We start from the raw sequence: 14,588 nt of genomic DNA, 5'->3' as shown, positions 1-14,588 counted from the left end.
ATCATTGTAACACAATGTGTTGTTCAGCCATAAAAAGATGTGAAATTCTGACACGTGCTACAACATGAATGGATCTTGAAAACATTATCCTAAATGAAATACACCAAAAGAAAATTTAAAAAATTAAAAAAGCAGGGGGCGACTGGGTGGCTCAGTCGGTTAAGCGTCCGACTTTGGCTCAGCACGTGATCTCGCGGTTGGTGAGTTTGAGCCCCGCTCGGGCTCTCTGCTGTCAGTACAGAGCCCACTTCGGATCCTGTCTCCCTCTCTCTCTCTGCCCCTCCCCTGCTCACTCCCTCCCTCTCTCTCTCTCTCTCTCTCTCTCTCAAATAAATAGTTAAAAAAAAAAAAGAAAAAGAACAAATGTTGAGTGATTCCACTTACATGAGGTACCCTGAGCAGACAGATACATAGAGACAGGAGGCAGAGCAGCGGTTGCTAGGGGCTGAGAGGCAGAGAATGGGAATTAGTGTTTAAAAGGCACAGAGTTTCTGTTTGGGATGATGAAAAATTCTGGAAATATGGTGAGGATACTTACACGACACTGTGGATATACCTAATGCCAACTGAGCTGTACATTTAAAAGTGGTTACAGGGGCGCCTGGGTGGCGCAGTCGGTTAAACGGCCGACTTCAGCCAGGTCACGATCTCGCGGTCCGTGAGTTCGAGCCCCGCGTCGGGCTCTGGGCTGATGGCTCAGAGCCTGGAGCCTGTTTCCGATTCTGTGTCTCCCTCTCTCTCTGCCCCTCCCCCGTTCATGCTCTGTCTCTCTCTGTCCCAAAAATAAATAAACGTTGAAAAAAAAATTTTTTTTAAATAAAAGTGGTTACAATGGTATGTTTTATGTTATGTATATTTTACTGCAGTTTTAAAAACTGGGGCTGTGAGTGGGGCACCGGGGTGGCTCAGGCGGCTGAGCGTCCGACCTCGGCTCAGGTCACGATCTCGTGGTTCATAGGCTTGAGCTCTGCGTCGGGCTCTGTGCGGACAGCTCGGAGCTTGGAGCCTGCTTCGGATTCTGTGTCTCCCTCTTTCTCTGCCCTTCCTCTGCTCATACTTGGTCTTTCTCTCTCTCTCTCTCTCTCAAAAATAAATAAAACATAAAAAAAAAAAAAACTGGGGGTGCGAGTGCCTGCCTGAACTTCCAGCCTGATAGCTGAGCAGACAGATGATGTGGACAGCACCCCCTCCCTCTCCCTCTGCCCTCTTCTCTGGTAAACAGGTAAAGTGCTGGGCCTTTCTGCTGCAAGAGGGGCCTCTTGGCTCCCTGGCTGGGACTCATTCTGGAATGTACAAACGAACCCAGGTGATACATTAGCCTGGTTCCCTCAGGGAAAGCAGAGTTCCTGGATGTACCCCCAAGAACAGGCATCCCTGGGGAGAGTGACATAGGAGCAGGGAGGGCCGGGCAGAGGGATACTACGGATCTGGTCACCACCGTAGGCAGCTGGGCTCAGTCCACTGGCACCTGCTGAGGACTATGAAGAACCCGTTTCAGTTGTTATCTGAGAGACCAAGGAGGGAGTGTTTGTGGAGGGCTGCCCCTGGAGCTGTTAGCTCCTCCCATGGCCAGGGTGCAGGATTCCAGGCCCCTGGTGGGTTCCTGCAGGCATCTGCTGGCGTGTGTCTGAGAAGCCCTGGGCAGAAGGTGCTCGGGAGCTGAGGGGAGGTGCAGTCAGGCTCACTGTATGACTCTGACTGGTGTTGGCGGGGAGGCACCGAGCGGAGATGAGAACACACAAGGCATCCAAGACAAGTGACCTGTGTACAGAGTCCTCTCTTTCCCTCTGGGCACCAGACTAATGCAGGCTGGGAATGGGTGTCAATGCCTGTCCCTTTCCTCGGTGATCACTGACCCCAGGCTCCCCCACGGGACTGTGCTGTGGTCCTGTGAGGGGCCTGCGAGAGCCTAGGGGAGAGTCCAGCGGGGCAGGCCAGTGCTTCTGCTGCGGGCGGGGCCGGGCACCTGATCCCCCTGGAAACTCTCCTGCAAAGCCCAGTCCTCCGCCTGTACCTGGGAAGTGTGCCAGGAGGCCCTTGATAAGATCTTAAGTCTTCAAGGAATAATGGGCATGGCTTTAGACACCAGCTTTTCCTGCAGGCAGCTCCCTTTCAGCCCTCTCTGGACATCAGCCTTATCATTGCAGTCCCCTGAGGCCGGCAATCTGCCCAGGGCCGGGCACTGAGCTAGGCACAGAGCCGGGGCCCTCTAGAGCCTGCGGCCCAGTGGGAAGTAAGAAGCTCACACGGCCCTTGAAGAATCCCCTGGGCTCTGGAAGGGTAGCGGAGAATGAGAAGTGAGAGGTGTCCTGAGAGCCCGAACAGGCTGCTAGGCGGTGGGATGAAGAGGTGGGGAGGTGTAGGCCTACCTGGAGCTGTGCTGTGCGCACTTGAGCAAGTAACCTAACCTCTCTGAACCTCCGTTTTCTCTTCTAAGTAGTGTAATTATACCGATTTCATGGGGTTATTGTGAGGGGCAAGTGGGTGAAGGCATATCAAGTGCTGGAAGGTGTGTCTGTCACATGATACGGGCACAGGACACATTAGCCATTCTAATCATTAGAAGTCATAGTATAATGCCCACTAGCCCGCTCTGAAAGCAGGGAATTGGGCTAGTCGCCAGGTGGCCTCTGGGGCGCTGTTCTAGTATTCTGTGAATGTAAACACTTCTAGATTTTGTAAGTAGGGGGGAAGGGGAAGATGCCTCTGGGTGAGGGGCACAGGGTGAGCAGAAGCAGAGAGGCGGAAAGAACATCGCATGTAGTTTTCTATGCCTTGTGCCCAATTGCTACAAACGTAGTGGCTTAAAGTTTATTATTTTGAGAGAGAGAGAGAGAGAGAATCTCAAGAAGGCTCCGCACTGCCAGCTCAGAGCCCAGCGCGGGGCTCGAACTCACGAAATCGTGAGATCATGTCCTGAGCCAAAACCAAGAGCCGGACGCTCAACCCACCGAGCCACCCAGGCACCCCCAAACTTAGTGACTTAAAAACAAGACCTGCTGGGGCGCCTGGGTGGCTTAGTCGGTTAAGTGTCCGACTTCAGCTCAGGTCACGATCTCGTGGTCCGTGAGTTCGAGCCCCGCGTCAGGCTCTGGGCTGATGGCTCAGAGCCTGGAGCCTGCTTCCGATTCTGTGTCTCCCTCTCTCTCTGCCCCTCCCCCGTTCATGCTCTGTCTCTCTCGGTCTCAAAAATAAATAAACGTTAAAAAAAAAAAAACAAGACCTGCTTATTACCTCACCGTTCTAGAAGTCAGAAGTTCAGCTCAGTAAATCACAATACTGAAGTTAAAGTGTCCGCCAAGGTCAGTTCTCGTTTGGAGGCTGGGAGACAAAGTCTGCTCCCAAGCTCACCGGATGTTGGCACCATTTACTTGCTTGCGGTTGTAGGACCCAGGTGCCCCTTCTCCCTGCCGGTCGTTGGCTGGGGAGTGCTCTCAATCCCTGGAGGCTGCCTGCGCTCCTTGTACGTGCTCCTCCTTCAAGCCGGCAACAACGCGTGGGGTCTTTCTCCTGCTTTGAATCTCTGTCTCTACCTCCCACCCCAGATTGAAGGGACTCCTGTGATTGGAGGAGGCCCTCCTGAATAATCTCCCTGTCTTAAGGTCCGCTGACTGGGAATTTAATTATATTTGCAAAACTCCTTCCCAGGAGTCCCTAGATTAGTGTTTGATTGAGTAACTGGGAGAAGGTATACACCCAGAACCCTCTTAGGGTTCTGCCTACCACACACGGTGTATGGCCCGGAGAAGGAGTGGGCTAAGAGGGGATCATGGGCAACCACAGGAGCAGGAAGGGTAAGGTGGGCGTTGGTGGTAGGAGGGATGTAAACCCACTATAAGTCTCGGATAGCAGGTGGAGGAAGGGGCATGGGACATCCCCACCGTCACCTCTGACTGTGGCCCTGCACCACTAGGCACGCTTCTCCCAATCAGAGCAGACTCTCTGTAGACCCACTGCCACCCTGGCCTCACTCTGATGAGGGCACCCTGGCCTGAAACTTTGGATTCTTCCCTCCGGGCCGGGTGGACATACCCATGAGCCCCCGCAGGCTGCCGAGCTCAGGAGCCCAGAGCAAGCCCTGCGTAGTCCCTCTGTAGCTGGCCTGGGGTCCCTGGGAGGCTGGGCCCCAGGCAGCAGCCAAAAGCCAAAACCCAAGCCTGGAAATCATTGAGGGATGTCTGTGTCCCCTCGGCCAGTTCTTCCTCCCCATCGCCAACACCAGCCTCTGAAAAGGCCGGTGGGCGCCTGGGGGAGTCCACATTCATGGTCCCAGCAGCATTTCTGGAAGTCAGCGGACCATTCCTTTCCCCGTCTTGGATCCATTACAGTTGAAAACTCAACAAACCCTTGGTAACTGGCGAATAACTACGTTCCAAAAAAGTTCTCAGTCATCCAAGGTTTTGAAATTCAAGTGTTCCTTTAAACATACCAGGGCCTTGCCTTTATTATCAATAGTCACTTTCTAGCGGCATGCAACCCCCTGCGGTCCCAGAGTCCTGTGCGTTATTCGGGTCTCCTTTGTGGATCTACTGGTGGTAGTTTGAGACTATTCTGCTAGTTCTGGTGATGAAACCACGTATGGGTTGTACTTCCTCCAGCTGAACGGATTCCCCCATGGAGAGCACCAATTTGCAGATGATGAAAGGGCCACCAGATAAGCCTTAAAGCCCCTTCCCGTCTGGCCTAGAGCCTGTCGGAAGGAAGGAGAGGGTCTTTGGTGGGAAGGGACACAGAGGTGAGAAAGGTCCTGGTTCTCCCCACTTCTGGGTGGGGTCCGGTGGGAGCTTCGGGGGACAGGAGTGGGCAGTGGGGGTGTCCCTGCGGGCCTGGGCCGCTGCAGTGGCTGGCTCCATCCAGTCTGGTCAGGAAGGACAGCAGCTATGTTGGCGGACTTCAGCAGGTATCCTGGAATGCCCACCACATCATGCCAGGCCACCACAGAGAGGGCCCCAGGGCTGACGAGAGAGTCACGCGCCTGTGGAGGGTGGCCAGACAGCGTCCGTGCCTAGGCCGTGCCCTCCCAGACCTCCACCAGGCCTTTCATGTTCCACCATCAATAGCCAGTCACGTCCTTATAGACTGAGCACGGCATGCCCTGATAGCCACATCTTAACAAGGCTGCGAGATTGTGTCTACCACTTAAGGCCTAGAGGCCTGAGCTAATTTAGAGGAGAGTGTGGTGTCCACAGAGGGAACGTCTCTTTAGAAGGAGACATTTTCATTTATTTATTTATTTATTTAGAGAGGGTGGGGGAGGGGCAGGGAGGGAGGGAGAGAACCCTAAGCAGGCGCCCAGCTGTTGCGCACAGCCCGACGCGGGGCTCGAACTCACGAACCGTGAGATCGTGCCCCGAGCCAAAATCAAGAATCAGGCGCCCAGCTGACGGAGTCACCTGGTGCCCCTAGAAGGAGACATTTTCTTGGAGGACGCAGGCCACCTAGAGGGTTTGTGTCTGGGGACCCCTTACATCCTAATGCTTGGGTCAGGGACGTCAAAGCTTATGGTCTGTTTCGTTCTGGTTTGTGATAGATTCTGCTAATTCCAGTTGGGAAGTGGGGCTTGGGTGGTAGGCTGGGTCCCTCCTCTGCCTTTTCCCAGGTGGTGAGGTCCAGCTACCACACAAATTATCACACAAGTTACTGTGTTGGCCAGTGAGGCAAGTCACCGGCCTTCTCCGGGCCTCAGTTTCCCTGTGTGTACAAGGGGAGTTGCAGCATATTCTTCATACAGAAGGCCAGCTGGCACGCCGTTGACTTCTCAGGGATGTTGGGAGGCCAAGGTGCCATAATGGGTGAGAGAATGTTCCGGGAGCGGGGAGTAGTTCTCGAGTGGGTCGTCATCCCCGCCTCCAGCTGCGTCTCACAGAGCCCGCTGTTCTGTCTCCTGCAGCCCGGACGCAGCCCCTGAGCTGGAGGGATGGAGAATTCCTCCGCCGCGTCAGCCTCGTCCGAGGCTGGGAGCAGCCGCTCGCAGGAAATCGAGGAGCTGGAGCGTTTCATCGACAGCTACGTGCTCGAGTACCAGGTGCAGGGGCTGCTGGCCGACAAGACGGAGGGGGACGGCGAGAGCGAGCAGACCCAGTCCCACATCTCCCAGGTGAGCGCTGCGCAGGTGCAGGGGCCTTGGCAGACTCGAACGTGCTTCCAAATCCCAAATCCGGGCAGCGTGTGGCCGCCTGGCCCTTGCTTGCTGAGGCACGGATGGCCCCAGGCAGCAGAGCACGGGATCCAGGCAGGAAGCCCCCCTGCTCCGACTCTACTCCATCCCACCGGGCTGGGCAGCTGGGGCCTGGCCAGACTCACAATTCATTGAACGCGTGGTTATAGAGTTCCTGCCATGTGCTAGGCACCGTTCCCTGTCCTCCACAAGCTCGTGTTCTAGAAGAGATCTGGAGGTTGTAGCTTACCAGGAATGCACACCGTATAAGGGTATAACTTGTGAATGTTCTCTCCGATCTCAAATACAGGCAGTTGTTGGCGGCCACAGAACTGAGTCTCATGCCGTCTGTCTCAGGCCTCAGGGGGCTCTGCGTGCCAGCCCTAGTTAGGCGCATGAGGCGTTTTGACTAGAACTTCAGGTTGGTGCCATCTGCTCCTGGGCTAGTCTGGCAGCCCAGACTCAGCCGACTCTGGGCCAGGATTTGGAAATCTTGAGTTCTCGAGAATAAAGTGGGAGCCATGCAGGGTAGTGGCCATATCGCATGCATCTTTCCTCAACGCCGTAAATTCCCGGTAGATACTTGTTTAAGAATTGGTTCCAGATTTGCTTCTAGCTGCCCGTGTGACTTTTGGCACACCCCTCAACTTCTCTGAGCCTTGATTTTTCCTATCTGGTGAATGGAGATTATTCTGCTTCCTCAGGAATGTTGAAAGAGAAAAGGTGGGAACGTATGTGATGCTTTCCTTAGTGTCCTCGAAGTTTTGAATCACAATTAGTAGAAGCTTCTAACGTGTCCATTATTCGCTCTACAGTGTATATTGAGCACCCACCCTGTGTCTGACTCTGTTCTAGGGCTGGGCGTCTGGGAGGGAGCAAAAGAGGCATAAAGCTCTGCCCTCCTGGGACTTACATCCTGGGGGTGGGTGATAATCGCTGCGGAGGAAAATAAATTCAGAAAAGGAAATGGGGAGTGATGAGGGTCGGGAGTTTGCTGTTTCAAAGAGGGTATCAGGAGAGATGTCACCAAAGTAGGTGGAGGGGTGAGCTGTGCAGCTATCTCGGGCAAAGGCCCCGCTGGAAGAGTATTCCAGAGGCAGTGAGGAGGCCGAGGCGCAGAGAAAGGGGGAGAGCCAGAGGGGATGAGTCAGGGAGACCATGGGGTCACATGGACGAGATGTGCGAGCCCTGAGCCCTGGAGTCTGCCAACATCGAGAAAGCAGGGATGGGAGGAGGAGTCAGCCAGAGAGCAGGAGGGGGGTTGGCCACAGGGCGGAAGGAAGACCAGGAGGGGTGGAGTGCAGGAAGCCGGGGAAGGTGTGTTCGAGGAGACGGGGGCGGGGCGGGCTGACCTTGTGGACTGCGGCTGCCAGGCCAGGGAACAGGAAGCCTGAGAATGACCTCCCCAAGCAGTGGGGGCTACTGGGGACCCTGACTAGAGGGGTGACCATCAAGTGGTGGGGGCGAACGTCAAGGAGATATGGGTTGGAGATGGGGAGGGTGATACAGATCCTCTGTGTATTACAGGCGTTTGCTGTAAAGGGGGGAGATGTGTTCTTGGGGGAAGTGAGGTCAAAACAGGAGCATACACAGCCTGTTGTGCATTGATGGGAGTGGTCTGGGGTAGAGGGGAGGCTGCACAGTGGCCTTGAGTAGATGACAGGGCTTGGCCTTGGCTCCGGTCCCCAGCGGCTCACCCACAATCGCAGAGGGAGATTTCCAGGCTTGTAGCCATGCTTCCAGAATGACAGCTGGTGGTGCAACACAGCTGTGAGCTTCTCCGGCTACTTTCAGCCACGAGGGTGCAGGTGCAGAGTTACAACACTGAATTTAGCCAGGACTGTTTCTCTGGGTGCTGACAGTGCAGGGAGAGAAGGGCGAGGGAGTGAGGGAGTCAGGACAGTGACATTCCCTGACACTGAGCCAGTTAAGGGCAGGAGTGAGGACCCAACATGGTTATAGATATGGAAGGGTGGAGGGTCAGTGGATGGGGGCCTGGGGGGCCTGGGAAAGAATTACCAGAATCGTAGCACCGGAAGGAGTGAGCAGAAAATGGAAGCATCGGGGAGTGGGTGTTTGGAGTCCAGGGCAGGAAGTGCAGGAGTTGGCAACGAAAGTCTGGGCACGAGCATCGGGGTACTTGGGCAGAGGAGACATCAGGAAGGGAGGGGCGGTGGAACCGATGGCAGGGCACAGGAACCATGGTGACTGACATCAGCATCACCAAGAAAGGCTGGTGCCGGAGAAGGCGGCAGTGATCCAGGAGCAAAGTCTTCAAGAAGAACAGGGACTGAGGTGGGGGTGAGTGACCTGGGGGTCCATAGGTGACTGCGAGGAGGAAGTGTCCTGTCTGATGATGCATCAGTTTTCAATCACGTTTGATGTACAGTCAACAATATCATAACCTGGAATGGAAGGGGCAGGGCGGTCTGAGTAGACTGGAAAATTTCCAAGGGAAATGAACGTCTTTGGGTCGTGCAGTGCGGGAAGGGGCAGAATTAGGTGAACCGACTCGTGCATACTCCCGGAAGCATCCCAGAGTGGACTTCCCCAGCAGCAGGCCCTGTGGACGGGGCGTGGGGCTGGCCTGCCTCCCGCACTGTGCAGGCCCAGGGTGACCTTTGGCACGACATCCTTCGAAGGCTCCTCCAACGTGAAATAGGCTTTTACAGGTGGAGGGTCCGAGGATGCCATGAAGCTTCACCCCAGAGGAATACTTTACAAAATGGTAGAATTTCTGTTCCCAGAGCAGCCACTGGGGAGAGAATTCTGGGAGGAGGGGCCCTCCTGCTGTCTCTGACCTCCCTGTGGTGATGGCTGAGCTCTCAAGATATAGAGCAAATAGAGACGTGCCCTCACTCAGGGCCCTGCCCTTCTAGCTCCGGTTCCTGGGATAGGTCGGGACTGACCATGCCTGGAGGTCCACATCTGCAGGGGCTTTGAAACAGATGTTTGTTGTGAAGCAGCGTGGAAAGCACGGCTACTTGTCACATCTGATGCATTCCTTAAGCTTTGTGTTCTCTGATGTTCCCTGCAAGAATGCAAAACCTGGCAGGGTCCTGGGATCTGCCTGTGAGGCGCTGGCCAAGGAGGGACATTTTAATCCCACTCCCACCAAACCTGCTCCCTACACCCACAAAGACAGCTGGGGTGCAGACTCCAGAGGAAGGGGCAGCTGTGGACAACTCTAAGTAAGGCTGGGGTTAGATGTGTTTATATAACACGCTTCTTAAAAAAAAAAATAAAGTCTCTGTTGACACAACTTTATGGGAAGTCTTTCTGCTAGAGCACTTTTGCTTGTTTTTATTTAACCTGATGACTATTTTAAATGGAAGCCAACCCCCCCCCCCAAAAAAAACCCTCAGAGAGTGTCTCCATCGGCCTGTCTGAAGTGGTATTTTGATGTTTCTGGAAGAGGAAAACCTTTTTGATGTTTCTGGAAGAGGAAATTGGAAACCATTGGAAACCTTGAGAAAACTTGAGAGAATAGAGAATCATGTTGCTTTCCAGTTGGTAAGATCATTTTTTTAGGATCTGAGAGATGACGGTTGACAGAAGAAAAGACCTCATGATGCTTGTACAGTTGTGTTCTCCCCACCCCTTCTTTTTAAAAATTTTTTTTAATGTTTATTTATTTTTGAGAGAGACAGAGCATGAGCAGGGGAAGGACAGAGAGAGAGGGAGACGCGGAATCCGAAGCAGGCTCCAGGCTCTGAGCTGTCAGCACAGAGCCCGATGCAGGGCTCAGACTCATAAGCCATGAGATCATGACCTGAGCCGAAGTCAGATGCTTAACCGACTGAGCCACCCAGGCACCCCTTTCCCCACTCCTTCTTTAGCAACAACTAGGGAGAAGGATGGATGCATGGATGGATGGATGGAAGGATGGAAGGAAGGATGAATGAATGAACAGAGAGAGAGAGACAGAGAGAGAGAGGGGAAGGGCCAGAGAGAGAGGGAGGCACAGAATCTGAAGCAGGCTCCAGGCTCCAAGCTATCGGCACAGAGCCTGACGCGGGGCTCGAACTCATGAACTGTGAGATCATGACCTGAGCCGAAGTCGGACGCTTAACCGACTGAGCCACCCAGGTGACCCTACCATTACCCTTTTGTGGAAGAGATCGGGATGTTACTAAGTGGGAAATGTTCGGCACTTCCTGAAGTTAGTGGACGGTCTAGTGGATCATCATAAAGCTTCAAAGCAGTTTTTTTTTTTTTTTAATTTTTTTTTTCAACGTTTATTTATTTTTGGGACAGAGAGAGACAGAGCATGGACGGGGGAGGGGCAGAGAGAGAGGGAGACACAGAATCGGAAACAGGCTCCAGGCTCTGAGCCATCAGCCCAGAGCCTGACGCGGGGCTCGAACTCACGGACCGCGAGATCGTGACCTGGCTGAAGTCGGACGCTTAACCGACTGCGCCACCCAGGCGCCCCTCAAAGCAGTTTTTATCACGCCAGGAGCTTGGACAAATATTGATGTACAAGCCCCACCTAAAGTTCAGTTGAATGAGGAGGGGCTTGGACATTGGCCTTCTTATAAGCCCCCACTTGACTCTGAAGCCCTGATGAGGCTGACAGCCATGACCACGGGTGGGACATGTCTGTCTCCCTTCCCCATCCTTCCGTGGCCACCTGCCTTGAGCTCCACCGTTGGATGGATAGAATGTAGAGACGTTGTAAAGAGCAGATACATTGAATGAAAGCGTATTTCCAATAAATTCTGTTAACAGGTCAATTGAAGAACGAGTGAGGGTGAACATAACTTCTTAACGGTCCTTTTTGATGTCGTCAGGCACTTGGAGGTCCTGGGTTTTGTCTGAAATGTGAAGTGTCCTTACCAAGAACAAGGCAACCATGCAGGTGTAATGCAGATACTCAGACTGGTGTGGCATCTCTCACTCACGGTGGTTTTCCTTCTCTTTCTCTTCGTGTTTTTCCTTCATTCTGCCTCCCCCGTTCACTGTTCCGTCATCCCCCTTTTATCCCATTCCTTCATTCCCTCCTGCCCTTTGAATCCTCTCCCGTGCCCTCTTTACTCATAGGAGGAAGCACTCAATGGTGGACCACCCATGAAAAGCTTAACTGAAGAAGTGAGTTTGAGGGACATCGTGGGATGTTTGTGCATGGGGGACTCATTTAATTAGCGATGCGATTTATTTTTCATTACACAAGTACTATACGCGGACGTTCTCATGGTACACACGAATTCTAACATTAGCAACAAAGTCTCCCTTACTACCACCTCATTTCAGTGCCTGATGAATGAGTTAACTTCATCACCTGTTTTTAATGCTTTTACCAACACACACACACACACACACACACACACACGCGCGCGCACGCGGACTTATAGAAATACATTATTTCAAAGTCATAAATCATAGCCAGTGAATATGTTGGTCAGTAACCTACATCTTTCACCTCACCGTGTGCCTTAGGGGTTCTTCCAGCCCTTCTACATCTGCTGTGTTCTGTTTAATGGCTATACAGTAGTCCATAGTATGGATGTCCCATACTTTAACATTCACCTATTGATGGGAATTCAGGTTAACTTCTCAATTTTCCCCTGGAAACGTTAGAGACTTCAGTGAGTATTATCGAACATGCGCATATGAAAGTGTTTCTGTGGGTAGATGCTGAGAAGAAGAATCAAGTTTAATAGCTGTTGCCAAATTGTTTTCTGCGATGTTCTGTTTTCACACCACCACCAGCGGATTGGGACAAATCATCTCTTGGCATCTTAATTTGCATTTTCTTAATTTCCAGTGAGGTTGCTCTTCAATCTGATTACCAGTCATTTCTTAGGAAGTTAAAAATTTTACTTTACTTTTAATATTTGTTCATGTTGATTTATTTTTGAGAGAGAGAGAGAAAGAGCGAGTTTGAGAGGGAGAGAGGTGGGGCGGGGGGGGGGGGGGCGGACAGAGAATCCGAAGCTTCTCTGTGAGGTCATGACCTGAGCCAAAGTCAGACGCTTACCCAACTGAGCCACCCCTACAATTACATTTTACCTTTTTTTTTTTTTATGTTTATTTATTTTTGAGAGAGACAGAGACAGAATGCGAGTGGGTTGGGGCAGAGAGAGAGGGAGGCACAGAATCCGAAGCAGGCTCCAGGCTCTGAGCTGTCAGCACAGAGCCCGACGCGGGGCTCCAACCCACAAACCGTGAGATCATGACCTGAGCCGAAGTCGGACGCTCAACCGACTGAGCCACCCAGGCGCCCCTGTATTTTACTTTTAAAGCAACAACTGGAAAAATAGAGATAACCAGAAAATAGACGAAGAAGCCCACCATAACTCTATGACAAAATCTAATGTCATTTTTATGTATTATTTTTTCCTTTATATACCTTTTATGAAATTGAACTTCTAGCATACATATAATTTTTAGCTTACTTGTTTAGTTAGCATGATCTCCTAAACGTCATTTGGCGGTTCGGCATAAAGTATCATCATTTCAACCTGCTCTTTTTCTACCAGTCACTGTCGGCTAAGTAGTGAAGTATAATTAGAGCTAACATTTGTTCGTTCAAGCCCTGGTCTAGGTTCTGGGGAGAAACTCAAGAACAGAATGGACCATAATCCTTGACCCCAACCCCTAGCCCTTCTTTTCAAGTGAGGAAAGACAGACGGCAGACACCTGAGTGGGGCAGGAGATGGGGTGGTGCTGGGCTTCCCCGGTGGCTCACTTAGACTTTTGGGCAAAGATTTGAAGAAGGTGAGAGAATGAGCCCGCCTGGGAACCAGTGTTGCAGGCAGAGGGAATGTGATGGCACAGCGCTGGTGGGGGAGGGTGCCCTGCTTGGAGGAACAGCCTGTGGACCGGTCTGGCTGGAGCAAAGTGAGCAAGGGGGAGGGTCCTAGAAGAGCCAGATCTGGAGGGCCTTTTCCTCCCCACGGAGGACTCTGGCCTTTTCTCTAGTGACACTGGGCAGACGCTAGAGGGTTTTGAGCAGAGGTTGGGCATGATGTGACTGGTTAAATAGGATCACTTGGGATGCTGTGTGGAGAATAAGCTATGGCAAGGGGAGGGGTCAGAAGAGGAGGCCGGGGGACCAGGAAGCCATGTGGTTGGTCCAGGCAAAAGGTGATAGTGACTTGGAGCAGTGGGATCACCGTGCAGGTGCTAAGAAGTGGTCAGATACTTGTTATACTTTAAAGGTACAGATAACGTGATTTTCTTTTTTTTTTTTTTAAGTTGATTTATTTATTTTGAGAGAGAGAGAAAGCACCAGCAGGGGGAGAGGCAGAGAGAGAGAGAATCCCAAGCAGGCTCCATGCTGTCAGTGCAGAACCCGATGGGGGGCTTGAACTCATGGACCGTGAGATCATGACCTGAGCCAAAGTCAAGAGTCGGACACCTACCCGACAATGATTCCTATCATGGTGCCCCAATAATAGAATTTTCTACTGCACAGCCCTGAAGATTTTAGCCTGAGCAGATGGAGGGATAGCCTTTGCAGACCTGAGATACGGGAAACCCTGGAGGAGTAGCTTTGAGGCACAAAGCTCTAGAGTTCAGTTTTGGGACGTGAAAGGTTTAACGTAGCATTAATGTCTCCGTGCTGATGAAGCAGGGAGATGTGGAAAGGCGGCGTTCAGAGGAAAGGAATGACCCGGAGACTTAAACGTCTGTCAATAGTAGCATATGGATGGCATTTTGAGCCGAGAGTGAGGGGGCTTAGAGAAGAGGGTCCAGCATTGAGCTCTAGGAGTCTAAAGAGACCAGCAGGCGCTAACAAAGGACACTGAAGCCTGTCCAAGTTAACTCATTTACTCTTCACAACAATTCCGTGAAGGTATTGTTATTGTTGCCTGCTTAGGGGGCGGGGGAGAAACTGAGGCACAGAGAAGTTGCATAAGCTGCCCAAGGTCACACAGGAAGTGTGTGGTCAGTCTGAGGTTTGAACCGGGTGGTCTTACTCCGGTTGCCATACACTTAACCCCCCTACCGTTGCTAGTTTCTGTTAGTTATTACAGGTGGGGGAATTGAGTCTTAGGAATAAAGTGGCTCATCCAAGGTCACAGAGTAACTGATAGAGCGGGAATAGGAACTCAAGATTCGCTGCCTCAAGAACTCAAGCTCCTAATCACTACATTATGCTGCCTCTACAACACAAAAGTTGGGGATTTTTTTTTCTTTTTTTTTTAAGATAGGACCAAAAAAGGCTTTCTTCCTCTCTCAAATCTCAGGTCTTGGACAGCACCTCCTTCCCCTTACACACAAGGCTTTTCTGGAGCATCATGTGGATGGAGAATGGGCTCTCAGCCAGCGTGTACCCCCACCTCGCCTTCTTGTTTTTCCCCTCCTGGTCAGTGAGCCCGTGTGCCCAGCATAAAGGAAGCGGTTGAACTTGTTCCTGGCTTTGAGAAGCTCAGTCTTTAGGCCAGTGGGATTCTGCCGCTGGCTGTCCCATGCCTGAGCTCCG

The 14,588-nt window shown here is 52.2% G+C and overlaps 1 protein-coding gene across 7 annotated transcripts in view; it reads left to right on the top strand.

Moving 5' to 3' along the window:
* CTIF (cap binding complex dependent translation initiation factor) overlaps nucleotides 1-14,588 on the top strand; it is a 296,266-nt gene that overhangs the window by 70,182 nt on the left and 211,496 nt on the right. For all 7 annotated transcript variants that reach the window (XR_006963284.1, XM_047086231.1, XM_047086233.1 and 4 more), the window contains exon 2: nucleotides 5,891-6,097. Coding sequence is in view for 6 of the 7 variants with exons in the window: in XM_047086231.1 (XP_046942187.1) it covers nucleotides 5,918-6,097 (180 nt within the window). In the remaining variant the exon portion in view is untranslated. The remainder of the gene's footprint in view (nucleotides 1-5,890; nucleotides 6,098-14,588) is intronic.

Source organism: Lynx rufus, unplaced genomic scaffold (assembly GCF_022079265.1).
Source record: "Lynx rufus isolate CCGP_SWC_20201006 ecotype Redwood Valley unplaced genomic scaffold, mLynRuf1.p SCAF_20, whole genome shotgun sequence".
NCBI classification, from domain to species: Eukaryota; Metazoa; Chordata; class Mammalia; order Carnivora; family Felidae; genus Lynx; species Lynx rufus.
The sequence above is the reverse complement of the archived record's forward strand: the minus strand, read 5'-3'. Positions and strand labels throughout refer to the sequence as shown.